The sequence below is a fragment of the Polyodon spathula genome, chromosome 14 (assembly GCF_017654505.1).
Source record: "Polyodon spathula isolate WHYD16114869_AA chromosome 14, ASM1765450v1, whole genome shotgun sequence".
Classification (NCBI taxonomy): domain Eukaryota; kingdom Metazoa; phylum Chordata; class Actinopteri; order Acipenseriformes; family Polyodontidae; genus Polyodon; species Polyodon spathula.
Window position 1 is genome coordinate 12,166,537 of NC_054547.1, and position 17,175 is coordinate 12,183,711.

General features: G+C 39.6%; 1 protein-coding gene across 1 annotated transcript in view; it reads right to left on the reverse strand.

The window, feature by feature from the left end:
* Positions 1–8,474: 8,474 nt before the first annotated feature.
* Positions 8,475–17,175, reverse strand: part of LOC121326663 (laminin subunit gamma-1-like) — a 60,221-nt gene continuing 51,520 nt past the window's right edge. Inside the window, exons 12-28 of the mRNA XM_041270011.1 lie at positions 16,922–17,143; positions 16,401–16,589; positions 15,946–16,191; positions 15,573–15,726; positions 15,006–15,148; positions 14,531–14,709; positions 14,061–14,217; positions 13,554–13,759; positions 13,369–13,448; positions 13,110–13,247; positions 12,709–12,853; positions 12,321–12,470; positions 11,993–12,107; positions 10,884–11,083; positions 10,461–10,619; positions 9,147–9,246; positions 8,475–8,873 (exon numbers count right to left, since the gene is read on the reverse strand). Coding sequence (XP_041125945.1) covers positions 8,617–8,873; positions 9,147–9,246; positions 10,461–10,619; positions 10,884–11,083; positions 11,993–12,107; positions 12,321–12,470; positions 12,709–12,853; positions 13,110–13,247; positions 13,369–13,448; positions 13,554–13,759; positions 14,061–14,217; positions 14,531–14,709; positions 15,006–15,148; positions 15,573–15,726; positions 15,946–16,191; positions 16,401–16,589; positions 16,922–17,143 — 2,840 coding nt within the window. The 3' untranslated portion in view covers positions 8,475–8,616. The remainder of the gene's footprint in view (positions 8,874–9,146; positions 9,247–10,460; positions 10,620–10,883; positions 11,084–11,992; positions 12,108–12,320; positions 12,471–12,708; positions 12,854–13,109; positions 13,248–13,368; positions 13,449–13,553; positions 13,760–14,060; positions 14,218–14,530; positions 14,710–15,005; positions 15,149–15,572; positions 15,727–15,945; positions 16,192–16,400; positions 16,590–16,921; positions 17,144–17,175) is intronic.

The following is a 17,175-nucleotide window of genomic DNA, read 5'->3' on the forward strand; positions in this document are numbered from 1 at the left end:
AAAAATATTTTTTACTTTTATTTAACAAGTCAGTTCAATGTTTGAGTGCCATGCACCTTCATCAAGACATAGAAAAAGAGAGCAAAACACCTATTACATGCTCTCAATCACCTGCTCTTAATTGTTACATGAATCAGATACCAAATATATATATAGCAAATGAATCTCAATTATCCAATATTGATTATTTTCTTACCTAAGCTTAATATAATGTCATTAGCTTTTTGCGCCCAGAGTATTCAGTTTGGAGACCAGTTCTATAAGGTATAGCTGCATATTGAGGCCATTTTATTCAGTCCTCCTTGGAAGGAAAGTAGATTTGGAGTTTTCAGACAATTGAAATAAACTGTGGTTAAATACAATAGACTAGATAGAGGTGATTTCTTAACCAGTTGAATGAATATTTCTGATCTAGAGATGAGTGTGTCATGACAGTGCTGCTAATAACACTTTAGCAGATATACCTTCACAAATGGGGAAAATAACTACAGACAACTAGAATTTGGAATGATAAACAATTTGGTTGTCATAGTGACAACACATATGAGCAGATGTGACAGTTACATACAATTCAAGAACACATACAATTTTGATTGAAAACTTCAAAAGGTTCTGAGAATTCTGCTAATGCTCATAGTTATTCATTTGAACAATCTAGGGTGGATACTCAAAATAAACCTGTAGATATTCTATGCCTAGTTGCAGTTGTTACAGTTTAATACACAGCCTTCGGCAACTGGAAAGTGTAACTGGATGTTTGCCAGGCTCAGAGTCAACGTGCTGTATTGGCAAGGCTTGCATGGTGATCTCTAAATGCTGAAATACATTTTATAAACCTTGTCTTCCTCAAAATAGCTTCATATACAATAGGAACCTTGTACTGTTATTATACACACTGCTGGCACACACTACTGTAAAAGTTGGATTAATTTTTTTTTTAGTTTAATGTTTTCATTTAGGGTCATCCCTGTCATAAAATTCCCATGGGTTATTTGGATATAAACTATGTCAATGTACAGCTCCAGTGTGCATTGGGGCAATGCATCATTCCGTTTCAGACTGTATCACCATGGGACAATGGCATAGTTAGATTTGTCATCTGATTTTTAAAACACATCTTCATTTTATGACCCCATTTAATTATTTGCTTTATAGAGCAGCTCAATAAAACTTCCAAACATAGAAAGATACACTTCCCTGCTTTTATCATCTCCCATGCTTTGATTGAATGAGCGAAGACATAAAACAGGGGAATAACGCAGATCGGACGGCAGACATAACCAACGCTGAGTGTATGCAAGCTGGATAAAAATGATATGTTACTAAACAGATTATAAGGACCTAAAGAAGGGAAAAGGAAAAATGTTGCCACTAGCTATTCTAAGCAGTCTTGTTTCTACTGCGCTGCAATGTCGTTTTGCAGGAGAACTCAACAGCATGAGGGGTACCTGCAGAACATGTCGATAGATACCTGATATTTTATTTTCTATTGAAGCTGTTGTACACTTAAAATTGAATTCCCCTTTAAGAACCCGAGTCAGCTCAAAGAAATTATGGGAAGTAATTTAATAATCCTCACAATGAGATAAAGTATTAAAATGTGTAGGGATGTTCATCTTTCCCCATTACAACTTCTAGTGAATTCTGCTAGTTAGACAGGTAACGACAGGTCTATCTTCACATGCAGTGAGCTGAATCACTCAGTTTTATGACTCGACTTCCTGTTCGCTCAGCCTTACTGGCTGTTATCAGAAAAATCCACTTTTTAAATTGCATTTCTCTACTACAAGGATTTCAAAGGAGTGAGATTAGGTTTAATGTAAAGGACATTCACAAAATAGCATTTTGTTAATTACATTGATGAATATTTGAGAAATAATCACTGGCTACGCATTCTTATCAAATAATATCAAATGTCATTTTATGCAATCTGTGATAGAGAAGGCTTAGTGCTCGATTTGATTAATCTACTATACCATGTGGTGATAAACCACAGCTGGATTTTTTTGAGGGGCATTTGACAGCACTGGAGAACCATGCAGGATTTCATCAATCACCTGCCTGTGGTTATCCAAGGATTACCCCTAAAAAAGGTGGTTGAGGAATTAATCCTCTGTGCTTTATAATGCTGTAATAAAATCATTGATCAAATCGAATCCTTAATCCTGTACAGCGAGAAGCACTAAAATGACTTTTGAATGTTTCCTATTTTTTTCCCCACATCAGTTTTTCTCATGTTTTCTCAGCTTTCCATCTCATAAAATAAGAAGACACTCCATGAACATTTCTGGAGTACCGGTAGTCTTGCTCTTCCACATTGAGGATAGCTGAAGGGGCAAGTGGTTTAAACATTCAAGGAATATTCTGTTTATATGATGTAAGGTAAAGGTTTGATTAACCTAAATCAAACACTGATGAAGTCCTGCATCTGCTTAGCTGTCAAACATTGTAATTGTTTGGCAAGTGTACCAAGTGAAATTCAGGTTGTACATTTGATACACTGTAAAAAAAGAGACACTTGACATCTGACTTGAATTCCACAGGCCTTGATTGTCAACAACATGCGTGCAAATGTTGGACCGTATTATAATACCCTGTCACGTATTTAATGGCATAACTTTGGTTTCAAAAGTGTTTGGGGGGTGAGGGGTGGGGGGTTGTTTCTGTAGCTGGGGCATAAAGTAATACAATTAAAAGTAAACATTAGGAGGACAGGGGTATTTTATAATGTTCAAATTTATTTTATTTTATTTTTTATAGTAAAGCAAGACCATAGACATCGGAAATGGTATCACAATGGAGAAATGTCACAATGAAAAGAAAAAAAAAAACGTGTAGAAAGATTTGTTTACTACTCGCTTACGCTTTCTCCCCTCTGCTTGACATTACCCGTAATGCATTGCGCTCCAACACTGCTTCAGTTGATTGGTGTTTCTGCTGGGTCCTGGCGGAGACTACTACTACTGACAGTGATTATACAAATAAATGCTTGAGTAATACAAGTTTTAGTACTGCTGCAATGCAAGATGGACATTTCCCCTTCGTTGACAAAGTGCAGGGGACAGGCCCCCCACACCCCCCTGTGTAATTACGCCTGTGCGTTTATTACTGCTTTTGTATCTATCCAATTAGATTAGATATACCATGTTTAAGAATGAAAATGAATAATATTATATAGTTTTCATTACATTTAGACAATAGTAGTCAGGTGTGGCAATAAGGATTTTGCAAGACCCTTTAGCCCATCCTTACTTATTCAGTGAATATCTGAATGGTATTTCTGTATCTACATGATATGAACAGCAGACAAATAATGTGGTTATGTCTAATGATAGTGATTCACTGTTTTTCTTGCAGGATGTTGGTGGTTCAATCTATGGTGAGCACACTGGCTGTAAGGTTAGTAATTTAGATTGGTTGAAAGAGAAAACTAAGCCTAATTCTCAATCCCCTATCAGATATTCAAAACAGATTCTGAGAGATAAGGTGGGCAAACCATTACAAATTTCTATATCTTTCACAGCACACGCTTTTTACGTGGTCAGTGCTTTAACACATCACAGACAGACAATCGCCATTTATTTTCTAAATCAGACCAACTGGAGCATCCATCGTGCACCAAGGTCTACCGAACGGTTAAAAAAACACACCACTCACAATTCACCACGCTCACGTGACTAATAACTCAGCCAGGGACAGAACGTATTTAAAAGTATGAGTTTGAGAATTAAATTAGACTTACAAAGGGCAGAGGTCCATTTCATATTGATCGCAAATTATTTGATGGCTGTGTGTGATCGGGGTATCAAATATAGAGTTCTGTAAACTTTAAAAATCCAGTAAGATTTTAACACCTTGACCACCACCACCACCCCACCCTCCCCATCATATTTAAAACCTTCACATGTTTGACTAAATACCTTCACAACTACACTTGCCTAATTGCTTTATTACTCAGATAAACAGCTCCTGAGGAGTTATATTACATAGACACAAAAAAACTCCATGCCTCCAGGGTATCCGTTCTGCACTGGGGAATGAACTAACTCCCTTCACATGAATGGGGCTGGGCAGGGTTTAATAGGAGCATTAGATCACTCAGTCACATTGTAATCTACACCCCACCTGACCTGAATGGACTGCAGTGAGTAAACAGACCTAAACACTGACTCAGCTGAACAGAGGAGAGGCAACAGGGTGGGGCAGGTATGCAGTGAGACTGAGGCTGAAGTGTCTCACAGCCTGCCCAAGTCATGCCTGACTCTGCTCTGACTACCTTGAGGGCTAGCTAGACATAAAACCTTTGCAATTAATGTGTACTACAAGCACAGATTTTATTAAGCAATACAGTATTATACTGACGATAACAATTGACAGATTTTTACACATCATTACCAAATCATTTGCCTATTGAATAGGTTTATTTATTTTTCATTCCAGACCCTTCATTTAATTGTGTTCACCTGGTGTTTTCCTTTGACATACTGTTGTATCAATGCTTCTAACAGTTCTGCTAAGCGGGAGTCCCGCTCTACACTACGGGATATTGTAGTTCAATACGACACTTGCACTGAATGCTTTCTTTGTTGTACCCAGCTTAATGACCTTCCTGTTTCCAAAGATATCCATAGGAGCTCCATTCAGACAGTGACATTGTAGTCAATGTCTCATAGATAAGGCACATTCAACTCTAAACAGATGACAAATGGACTGCACCAAATAAAAAAATTCCGATAGGAGAGAGGTAGGCGTATAAATAAATGTATGTTTGCTTTTACATAACTACTTGACCAAATGTCCTGCCTTTGTTGTTACACCAGGAACTAACAATAAATACACGCCTATGCCATCTATCAATAACTGCATACTTAAATGACCTGCGGACAAAGAAATTACAGGACATGGGTGGACCCAGATATTTAAAATATCAGCAGGTATTTTAAGTGGGTATGTCCATAAAAAGTGCATTCAAGTTCCTGCTTGTTTCCTCCCCAATAGTGCAGAATTAATTTTATTACACACATTTTAACACACTGTTCAATTGTTATTACAAACTATCAACTGTCTAGAACTTTAAACTTTATTAATAAATGTTTTTTTTTAAAAAAAACATACTTTTGAAAAAACATTCCTTAAAAAACTTAAGTTAAAACAGGATTTCTAAAAAGCATGTTGATTTCCTGACACTTAGTAAGGGGGGCCATTAGCAGCATTTTAAAACTCAAAATATGTGCAACTGCACAATTATGTGCCTCAGAAGGGAACTATTTAAGTGAATTTCCAGAAAAGAAACGACTTCCTGTCTGAGGTATTTCTGAGACTTGGAACAAAAGCATCTTTATTAGATTTTTGATGATCTAGATTTAAGCAGCTTCCTAACAATAAGGCATCTATGTTACTGGCCTGAGTTAGACCCTAAATGAGATTACACAACGCAAAGAAGGAATTTATAATGTCTGCTGTGACCTTTTTTTCTGCTCAAATATTCTTTATGTTTATGTCATCCCTATAAACAGCACATTTCTCAATGGATACATTTTTATTTTGCCATTTTATATGGGACCCCAAAAAATATCCAGTTTTAGTAAACATGTTTTTCTTCATAGCTTGCTCTTTCCCCACAAGGACACATTAGTGGCTATTGATACATACATGTGAAACACTATGTGTTGATCTTTATATAAACAACTTCCAATATTTAAATCAGCATTCTGCTTCTCCTAAATCAAGGGTTAGCACTCTACTTTTATTGCATGCATTTCCTTTCAATATGTGATCAGATTAAGGGCATGCCAGACACAATCTCAATCTGCATTGGATAAAGTGGTTTTGAACTTCTGTAACATTTTGCAATTTCCAGCTCTTATTCTAGGCTTGAGACGAAAACTGTAATGAACTTGAACTGGACTCAAGACAGTACAGATCAGCAAGTCATGCAGTCTTTGTTTTATATAGATCATAAATTACTAGTGCGCTTGCCTTTTCGCAACACTGCCCTCTAGTGTAATTTGGAAATCCATGCTTTGGTATTATGTATCTAACTGTGCCCTGCACAGATGGAAAGACTACATATCATTTTTTTAGTAGCAGTTATATCTTTGTAAGGGTGTTTCAAATCAATAAGAATATTCTTTGTGTACTTTCAAATATAGTTTGACATTAAAGCAGTCCCAACTTCCAACTTCTACAAAATAGAACTTAAACACCAATTGTATACAAGACAAAACAGGCCTGGCGTTCCTGTAATACCACATTGTTTTGTTTATTTTAAAATGGTACAATTTGATTTACAGGCAAAAATAATAATAGGAGAGGAGTTTATCAGGCCTTTAAAAGTCACTGCATTAGATTTAAAAGGTGTTCTGTGGAACAAAAACACAAATAAAAAGGCAGTGAACCCCATAGCCACACTAGTACAAGAAAACTGTGCAACACACACAAAAATGCAATTAAGAAAAAAAAGAAGTTAGAGATTACAAATATTCAGACTTTATAAATAAGAAGTACTGTTCTATACATAAAACTGTATAAGTGTTGCACATCTTTCCTTAACAGTATGACTAAGGCTGAAGGCATATAAATGCACATGAATAAATTCAGCTGTGGTGGCGTGGGGGGAGGGGTTGGGGAATCATTTGGATTCTACTACAGTAGATATCTCAGATCACTTAAAAGGATAAATAACAATTGAAATTAGTTTTTAAAATGGCTGTATCCTTTAAAGCACATGATGAAAAGAGGTCTTAATAGGGTTAAATAAGACTGCTTGGGTCTTCCTCCTTTACTATAACATAAAAAAAACACAATTCAGTGATTATGTTTCAGGCACTAACTGTTCAATACAAATTACAGAGAGATAAGTTACCAATATAAGGAAATCTATTTCAATAGTCACAGTTGATACATGTATTTTAAAATATACTACCAATATTAAAAGGCACAATACTGATTTTCTGAAAGTCAAGCACATAATGTGACATTGATATAAACTGCCAGGAAACATTACAGCCATATCAATTTTTTTTTTTTTTGTTATGTTTGGGACAAAAATATAAGAAACAAACCCTTAGGTTTATTTATTTGGCTTCTTTTAAAGAAGCTACAAAACATAGGGGTACTGAAAGTTTAAAATTTAAAAGAAAAAAAAAGTAATTTCTAAAATCTTTTCAGTCCTTTGGCGATTTTTTTCCCCCACTCAAATTATCTAAAAAGTGGCAGATCTATGAGACAACAAAAATTCAGCCATGTGTACAAGCAAGCATATTATACCACAGAAATATATATAGCGCTTTGGGATGTGGAGGTGTTTCTGATGGACAGGACCTAAAAAAAGAAAGGGGCATTCTCAGATTCAGTCCTGAAACATTTAAGATTATATTTACACATAAAAATGAACATGTCCTCACGCTACATCATAATAATAATAAAAAACATTCACACAAAAATATAACATTTGAAATAATTAATAGCACCAGTGTATCAGGTAAATTTTGCAATGCAAATGTACAAAGTTGCATAGTGTGTGTTTATGTTTGCATTAATAAAATGTTAATATTTCTGCTTTATGATTTGAGATACACCTGTATAAAGCAGCAGTTGCAAAGAAAAAAAAAAACTAGTGTTATAAAAAATAATTTTACAGAAATTAAATCCCACTTTAAGATTCCACAGAAATACTCTGGAAGCATAAAATGGGATCAACACAGGGTCGGAAATAAGGCTCTTATTGCGTTGCAGTTTCATCCATTCCAGGTTGTACTAGGAGCTTGATTAGCCAAAATGTACAGGTAACAAGCTCAGGTGTATCTTATGAAACTCATAGCAAAACCAGGAATGGATCAAACTGCTATGAAATGGAAGCCTTATTTCCAACCCTGGATCAACATTTCTCTTCCACAAGTACATCACAGATTTTGATTTTGCTAGAATAAGACCAACTTTTTTTAAAATGTTGTCATCTGCTGAGTGTTGTCACTATGAATACTGCCTGGAGTGAATTACAGAGCAATCAAAGAAGTGATCAAGTGTAAAGATAAAGGATAAAAAAAAAAAAAAAATAGGATCCTTCACTGCTAGTTCTAGCTGTGTGACAAAGTCAAGAGACAAACCTACATGTACAGCTTATTTATTCCAGAGACTTTGAAAACAGAAACCAAGAGAAGCTGGTAGTGAATAACTTGTGTGTACGGGTCTGTTTAGTCTCTTAGGTTAAGTAAGGGAGTGCCTGGTGGTTAGATCTGCATGGCCTTCCTTGGAGAAAAAACAAAACAGTTTTTAGTCATCTGGGTTCTACACTGTAGATCTGTCACTCAACCACAACACTGGAACCAGACACCAACAAGAACAAAAAAATAGGATTTTCCTTTATATTCTGCACCTCATCTTAGAAAAACAGCTGCAGCTCTTAACCGTTTTATTATTTTTTTTTTATCCAAATTCTTTCACCCAAAGTATTAAAAAATGTAAAAAAAAAAAAAAAAAAAAAAAAAAAGAAGATGCTGGTGTTCTGTATTGAATTAATTAAAACAAAACCAAAAAAAAATGATTTTGGTAAAGTAAGGCACTGTCACTTCAGATATTAGATGAAGGGCTGGTAAAGTGGGGGTTGCACGTAGGTTAGGGTGTTTCTATGGAGGGGGTGTTGAAGCAGCCGGAAGGTAGCGTGTTCTTGATGTCTTCCAGGTTGTCAATGTCCGCTCTGATCTCCCCGATCTGCCGGTCGTAGTCCTTGATCATGTCCTCTTGCTGCTTTGCAGCAGTGTTCAGCTCAGCCAGCTTCCGGTCCAGTTCGTTGTCCTTCATTTGGTTCTTGGCCTTAGCCAGTGATTCCTCAATCTCCTTCAGCTTGTTGAGGTCCACATTGTCAACGTCACCTACAGAGTGAAAGATAAAAATAAAAAAAAATAAATAGGCCAGCCACTTATCTAAAACACATCCACATGCAAACTTCTGTATAAAATTATTTAACACACTACCATGAGGAAAAAAAAAACAGAAAAAAAAGGTTATGTTTTCTATGATAAAGCACAAATGTGTAGAGACAGCATATACAGTACTTCCATATACTATATCGTATACACTGAGGATTTCTGCATACATACTTTCAAGATCTCTACTGTAACCTCAGTAGAAGTGGTGATGGTTACCTAGTTGTCCGAGTAGATTACTAATGGTGCCCAAGACATTCTTCACTGCATTCTTTGCTTTTCTGGCATTATCTTCAGCTTCTTGGGCTGCCTGGGAGGCCTACAGAACAAAAGACAACAATTATCTTCGTTATACTGTACATGGGTGCAGTGCTCCAGATCTTTTTTTTTTTCTGGTCAGCAGTAATCCCTCTCAGAATTTTGTCAGCAGGAGTCACTTTTAATTTCCCACAGACTGCAGTTGTACAGTTTTGTGATAATAAATAAGTCAGAGTTTACCCTGGCTTTTATATTTTTGTAGTGTTTTGTAGACTAATCCTTAGAATACACTTTAGTCACTACTGGTAAGGAATCCTCAAGGGGCTTTACACCCTGCTTTTACTCTGTAACTTAAATTACTATAAACAGATATACTGCACACAGTTGTGCAACATACTAATCACGCAATCATGCACGCAAATGTATTTAGTTTGTTTATTTTGCAACGTTTGTAGTGGTTTTACAATATTAAACATTGCACTAAAACAGAAAATATCAGTATAATTTGTAAAGCCCTATAGTGATTTTCATGAAAAAAACAACACATACTTTTTCAGGTTTCCCTTCTCAAATAAACATATAACGTATAGTCCATTACAGTTGTTACAAGAGAGGAACTAAAATCTTCAGCATCTTCAGGTTTTTCAACATTACAATTGGCACGCTTAAAATATGAGTCGAAATCTTTGTGACATTTTTCAGAAAGTGCAAACTGCTTGCTTCACCTTATTTTGGCTTCTGCGCGACACGTGTGTTTACCGTGTGAGAGACAGAGAGACTGGGTTCACGGAGATAATTCTTGGAAGATCACTTGGTAAATTGGTCAGATTCTGCACAGAATTGGCGCAGAATGATCTCCGTGAATGCACCCAATGAATTGTAACCATTAAGTGTGTGCACCGCAGCCCCAATAGAAACTTCTGGCAGTTGAAAAGTGCATATTTCTACAGTTTTGTTGTGAGAACTGCGCAGGTCTGTGCAGAACTTCAGAAACCTGCTCTACAAGAACGCACTCATTAATTTCTGTACTGCCGTTAAAGCGGCATGGGTCATATTTGTTTTTCCACAGCTGTAAAACAAATCCTCAATATTTTTGTTAGGTCGTAAATGGCAGTTTTTCAGTTGGGAATTATGACGGTATGCCCCTTACCTGGAGCACTATGCGTGGACAAACAATGGTTCTAGCTTGAAAATAAAAAGGCTTTTAAACCGCTATAGCTGGGTTTTTAGACACCTTATACCACATGCACCCCACCGCCAGGTCCCAGGACTCACCATGCCTGCCATCATCATGTCCTGGTCAGCCTCCGCCTTCTTCTTGGCCAGATCGTCCTCAGCTGCCTTCAGCTGGTCCATCATTTTGTTCACTTCATCATCCAGCTTCATCGTATCAGCAAAGGTTTGCTCTGCATCCGACTTTGTCTTTGCAGCATTCTGAAAACAACAGGCACATCAATTCAGCGCAAGCTCATCAAGGCCGTATGTCAATGTCAATGTACTGTACCATTTGTGTAGTAATCATTGCTTTGATCACACTGTGCCAAAAGGTTTGCAGTGGCAGACTCCAACTGTCTACTTCCACATTAAACCTGAGCTTGACTGAAATTGGAAGATGATTCTGGATCACCAAAGTATGTGACAGAGTATGTATTAAAAACACTTAATAGCACATGATTATTACAGTAACCCTAACCCTACCTTCTGCACAGCACTGGCAATCTTCTCAGCCTCTTCTGCCTTTTTTTTTGCCTCCTTGGCGTCTGCCCCAGCATTGCCAAGGGCCGCCTCTGCCTGCTTGGTCTTCTCATTGGCTGCGATGATGGTCGCGTTGATCCCCGGGATCTTCTTCATTGCATCCTCTGCTGCAGTCTTATTGTCATTCACCCGTCTGTCAAAATCTGAGAATTCACATGGCAGGGAGCACATTAGCTCTCACGACCATCACTTGAAATGAATATGTTTTCTTCTTTAACCCTTAGCGGTCCACTTATTCAGAGTCAGGCGCGTCAGGTCCAATTTATTTTCACACGCGCCGTTTAAAAATACACCCCCCCAGGTTTAAAAGGCCCTGCATAGCAAAAGGACAAAAGCCAAGCCCCACCCCTTGTTCGCTGTATTTTTCACATACCTCTTTATAGCCGTGCATACTGATAAACCCTCTCCTGATCACTCGTTTTATCACCAAACTCCTCAATAATGAGATCCAAGTCATTATTTTATTACTATAGCATCTCAGAAAGCTCTGCAAATGTCTGTGATATTATTTGAGCGCTGGATGCGGAAGCAGCTATCTCCTTTGTTTGTGTCCGTGTTATCTCTGTGGTGCTATGTGTATTGCTCATATGGCCTTTTTTTTTGGCTTCATTTGGCTCCTATCGGTCTCACTCGGCCATTGAAAGGTTTTCTCGTCTTTTTCCGGAGAAAAAACGACTAGAGATATGTGCTTGACGTCTTTTTGATGATATCGGACAGGGTTCGACATTGAACAGGAAAGGTAAAACTAATGTCGGACCTGGTCTGACATAGGACTGCAAAGGGTTAACAGAGAACATGTCCTCTACTCAATAGTAGCATAAAGGGGCATTGTACCAGATATCTTTCCATATACCATAAGCTAAAACTAAACAAAAACTTGTCCATGTAGATGTGGGCTTAGGGAGGATAGAAACTGGTGTCCTTTCGGCTTGCCAGTCCGCTTTCATGCTTTAAAGAATGTATTAGAAACTCAGCATGATTGGTGGACACTGCCGCTTTAGGTACTACAGGTCACAAGTTTACAGAAAGCAGCAGGGGAGCCCTGCTCTTACCATTCAGGTTGGTGAGAATGTCCTGTGCCTCCTGGTAAGTGGCTCTCCCTTTCTTAGCAGCCTCCTCAGCAAGGGCCTTGGCTGCATCTGCTCGAGCAAGCAGCTGGTCTGCGGTCTGCAAAGAGAGGGGTAAAGTGTACTTCTACTGGAAATGGGTAAGCTTTAAAAAAAAGTCATAACACCCAGTACATATTTATATTGATATGATGAGGATCAGAAATCGATGAGGATATACAGTAACATTACAGTTATTAAAAAGCAGACCATAACAAAAAGTGGCGGTGAATGCTGTGTACTGGTGTATTTTGACAGTTTGCGTGGCACATACCTGCTGCTCAGTTTTCCCTTTGTCCAGAAGCTTTTGAACCTCCACTTCCTTTCCTCGGAGGTCATCTCTCAGGTCTTCATAGTCCTTAGCCTTCCTGTCAATCAGGGAGTCTAGTTCCGCAGCTTCCTTCTTGATCTTGTTTGCCTCATTCTAAAAGTGGGAGGATTGTACAGTTATTAATTGCACTCCTTTCTCACTCATAAGCCATATTTAAAAGACACTAGTCTATACCAGATGTAGGCATTTTAAATAGTTTTAACTACATAAAAAAGATAGCAAATCAGAAGATGGGGGCTTGTGCTACATGTCTTAGCTACACCTGCTAATAAAGAACCCACTGCAAAGAGGATGGGTATGGATTCAATTAGACAGTTAACAGGATACTTACTTCAAGTGCCTTGGTGTCCACTGGTGGCAGGCTGGTCAGGTTGGCATAGATCTGCAATGCTTTGTTTCCAGCTTCCTCTGCCTCAGCATGAACCTTGTTGGCCTGATTCTCTAGGTCTTTGGCAATGCTCTTAGCTTCACTGTACCTGAAAACAAGCCAAACACATTATTCAAACAAAGTTGGACACATGCCAGAAATAAGGTCATTAAATCGCTGAAAAAACACCCCCCCCCCCCCCCCCCCAAAAAAAAATCCTTCAGATCCGAGCTTTTGACCACACCTTTTGCATTTAACTAATTTATAGTCTGTATTCTACCCTGTGTACAAACATTGCCTCGTTTAAGTTATGTGTCAGGGGTTCATTTAATGTTCAACAGTAAGGCAGAAAGTTCTGTACTTACTTTTTGTTGAGATCATCAATGTCCTTGCTGGTCTGTCCCTCACCAGCCAGTGTCTTCAGTAGCAGATTGTAGGCTTCAGTGGAGGTGTCATTGGCACTCTTAGCTGTCTTTTCAATTTCATCTGCTTCCTTCTTATGCCTGGTTGGAAAATGAAGAGTATGATAAGATCTAGGAGACATGATATCTACCAGCAGGTGTCACCACAGGGCAGTGTTTCAGCATAAAAAACGGAATGAATGGACAGGTTTAACTCTCTTACTTGTCTGCTAGCTTGCGCGCCTCCTCGGCCAAGAGGGTCATATTGTTGGGATCCCCAGAGGAGGTCGGAGGTTTGATGTCCTGTACGAAGCAATAAGAAAAAGGAAATCGATCCGTTTTGGAACAAGTCAGGGCTTTTGATGCGGGGGATAAGTGAACATCAGGTATTGCAAATTAAACACTTACCACTTTCAAGATGGCATCCTTGGCCTTCTCCAGCTCACGACGGGCGTTATCAATCAAGTTCTCTGCTTCCCGCACACGGTCTCGGGACCTGTCTGCCAGGGCTCCTGTGCTCTCCACTGTGCTGTTAATGTTCTGCAGACGGCCATACTGAGTGGTCAGGGTGTTGTTGATTTCACCCAGACGGTCAAGAAGACCTTTATCTACATCTAAATGGGGAAGGTTTTCAAAGGCAAGGTTTAGTGCCATATTAAAATATTAAACACATGCAATGAATACTGATTTTACCATTTACCATTATGAAACAGATACACCTTGGTTACCCTTTTAGTGAATAGGGTTGGGCTATTCCAGTCCAGGTGTTTGTCCCAGTCTTGTCATCAACTTTATTGAACCTATTACACCCAATATATGTTTAATTATACCTATAAAGCTAGGACTGAAATGCCGCAGCCTTCCTTACTGTTTTTCAGATTACTGGCCCCTAGTGACCCCCAGTAGGATCCTCACCCTTGTTGTTCTGAGCATCCTGTAGCAGGTCCATGATGGCTTTCTCAGCGTCCTTGAGCCTAACCTCAAATGCCTTGTCGCTCACCGTCTCCTGGCTGGAGCCAAGGTTTTCAATCAGGTTCTCCAGCTCACGCAGCTTCTGCCTCTGCTGGTTCACCTAGGGGAGTGAAGCTACTTCTAATTCTCTGCTTTTAATAACTAAATACGATCCCGGAAAGCCCAATGGAATTGTGTGCTGTGAAGCCACTTCGCAATCTGGATCTTTTATGAAGGAGAATGACCTGGGTATTCCAGATTGTTTATTTTGAATCACCGATTTGAAACGTGAATGTGAAGATTAAGATTAGTGCATGATATAGCAGGATTGCTGGAATTAACACAAATGAAAATAAGAGACTTAGGTGCATTTCCCCAGGCAATAAAGAATGGCCAAGGTTTCCTGTGCTGAAAGAGACATTCAGAGGGCTTACCTTCTCCTTCACCAGCGAGTAGCAGGCAGGACACTCCTGGCAGCCAGGCCGTGAGCGGTTGTAGAAGTAGTTCTCCTCACACATGTCACAGCGGTTTCCCACAAAGCCTTCCCTGCACTCACAGCGGCCATCCTGTTTGCACTGCAGGGTCCCAGAGCCCTCTGGATCACAGTCACAGGCTGGGGACACAAAATAAGCACAGCCATGAGAATGAAAAAAACATGCAGGCAATGGAATGAGTAACAAAAACTAGAGTTATGCCAGGACAGGGATTTGGATTACATTATTGGTACTTTGCCACTCATTTGTTAAGTGGCTATGACTGGGATGTAAACTGGCAACAGATCGCAGCCCTGCCCACCACATTCTTTATAGCTTCAAGCAGTCACATCAGTGTGGAAATTATCACAGAGGCTTTCATGCAAGTGAAAAGGGCAGAGCAGGAGCCGAATGGTAAAAATTACAAGTTTCTTACGTTTGCATCCTTCCGGTCCGAAGCCAAAGTGGTTGACCTCACATCTCTCACATTGCTGACCAGTGATCCCAGGCTGGCACTCACACTGACCACTGTGGATATCACACTGACCGTTCGTGGAGCCAATGGCATTACAATCACATCTGCGGGGTCAGCATTGAAGACACAGGTCAATTGACACAACATCTGAACCATGTAAACACAAACATATTGCCTAAATAAAATTTTAAAAAGTTATAAAATACAGAAATGTTTTCAAAAACTAAAATTTAAAATGTTGACATTTGCAAAATTTACTAGAATGCAGTTTATTTTTTTAGACTAATTGGTAATGTATTAATACATTTGAGCCATGAATGCTCTGTGAAACTAGAATTATTTAAAAGTAACATACATTGGAGAGTAGTCCTTTTATAGTAGTCCTTATAAAAGAACAATATTTACTGTATGGGTAAATACTCTTAGGGGGGATGCCAACAGCAGTAAATGGCTTTCACACTGTGGAATAGTGGACTGACAGCATAACAAACCAAAAGACGCAGTTTAGGTGCTGGTTTCCTTGCTTACCGTTCACAGCCCTGTCTGCTGAGCAGGTTGTAGAAACCGGGTTGGCAGGCACCACAGTCTCGGTTGGTGACGTGAGGCAGACATTCGCACTGGCCAGTGACCTGGGAGCAGGTGGTCTGTCTGTCCACAGTGCCGTATGGAGAGCAGCTACACGCTGAGGTGAGAGAGAAGATCCTGTAGTCAGCTAGGACATACTAAAAGCACTATACCTCATTACCCGATATCACTTCACACAGTATTCTGCAAACACAGTAAGCGGTCCTATGCACATTTACATGTTATCATCAACGAAGTAGCTACCAGCATGTTTTGCCTTTGGAGGGGATTCGCTAGATCTGGCCAAAATGTGAAATGAAAAGAAAAAGGCCCTCACGTTTGCACTTGTCGGCAGTGTCGGTGTTCAGTGCGTTGCCAAAGAAGCCGTCATTGCAGCGGTCGCAGTAGAAGCCGGCTGTGTTGTAGGTGCACTTCAGGCACTCCCCAGTCTGCCGGTCACAGTTGCCCACAGCGTTGGGGTCAATGTTGTTGTTGCACTGGCATGCTCTACAGGCTCGGATAGGGCCATTCTCACCCAAGGGGTCCCCAAAGTAGCCATCGTCACACAGCTCACATCGCTTGCCTGCAGAAGACAAGTGGGAAATTGTGGGATATACTGTCAGCTAGTGTTTTTAACACCATCACATACCATAACTGTATCTTGGTACACTGTACATAATACAACGTGCTTAAAGAAACCAAGAAAACAACATTGCAATACTTTTATATTAAAATGCAAGTCGTGTTTTATTATCTACAGTCGGCAGCGAATTCTATGACGTGGCATCTCACCTGTGGTGCCAGTGGGGCAGTTGGTACACACAACCTCTCTTGTCTTTGGGACGACTGCACAGCTGGATCTGCCCGGGCAGGGACAGGGCTTGCAATCTGTAGGGTTCCCAGTGGTTGAGTCTCCATAGTAACCATCCTCGCATCGCTCGCAGTTGAGGCCATCTGTATGATCTCTGCAGTAGCAATTGCCTTAAAACAGGAACACAAAGAAGCAGCACACATTCAGGAACCGATTGCAATGATCTGAAAGTGATCCAAATGTAAAATCAGAAAAGGATGCCTCAAAGAGGCAGTGTAAATAGCAGTCTAATTTCATAATATATGCTACTATTACAAAAAAAAAAAAAAAAAAACACACAAACTGATCTTCTAATACATCATCTTCCCCTTGTTATACATTACAGCAAGGCTACGGTTGTATGGTTTTGGAACACCAAGATACAAGAGGAATTTGTATGCATTATTCATCACTGCAATGCATCAGTATGCATGTATAAAATGGCAAAGTATTTCTTGCTTACCAGATTCTGGGTCACATGTGTCGCTGTGTCCATGGCAGTTACAGGGCTCACAGGAGCTGAATGATCCAAGGCTGGGGTTGGCCCTCTTGTAGCCAGGGGCGCACTGCTCACAGAACTGGCCTAGATAACCAGTGGGGCAGGTACACTTCTCCACCCAGCGGGCAGGGGTCCCGGGACCATGACGGGCAGTCGTCAATGTGACATCATCCAAGTAACCAGCACCTGCAACACAGCACACAGGAAACTGAACAACC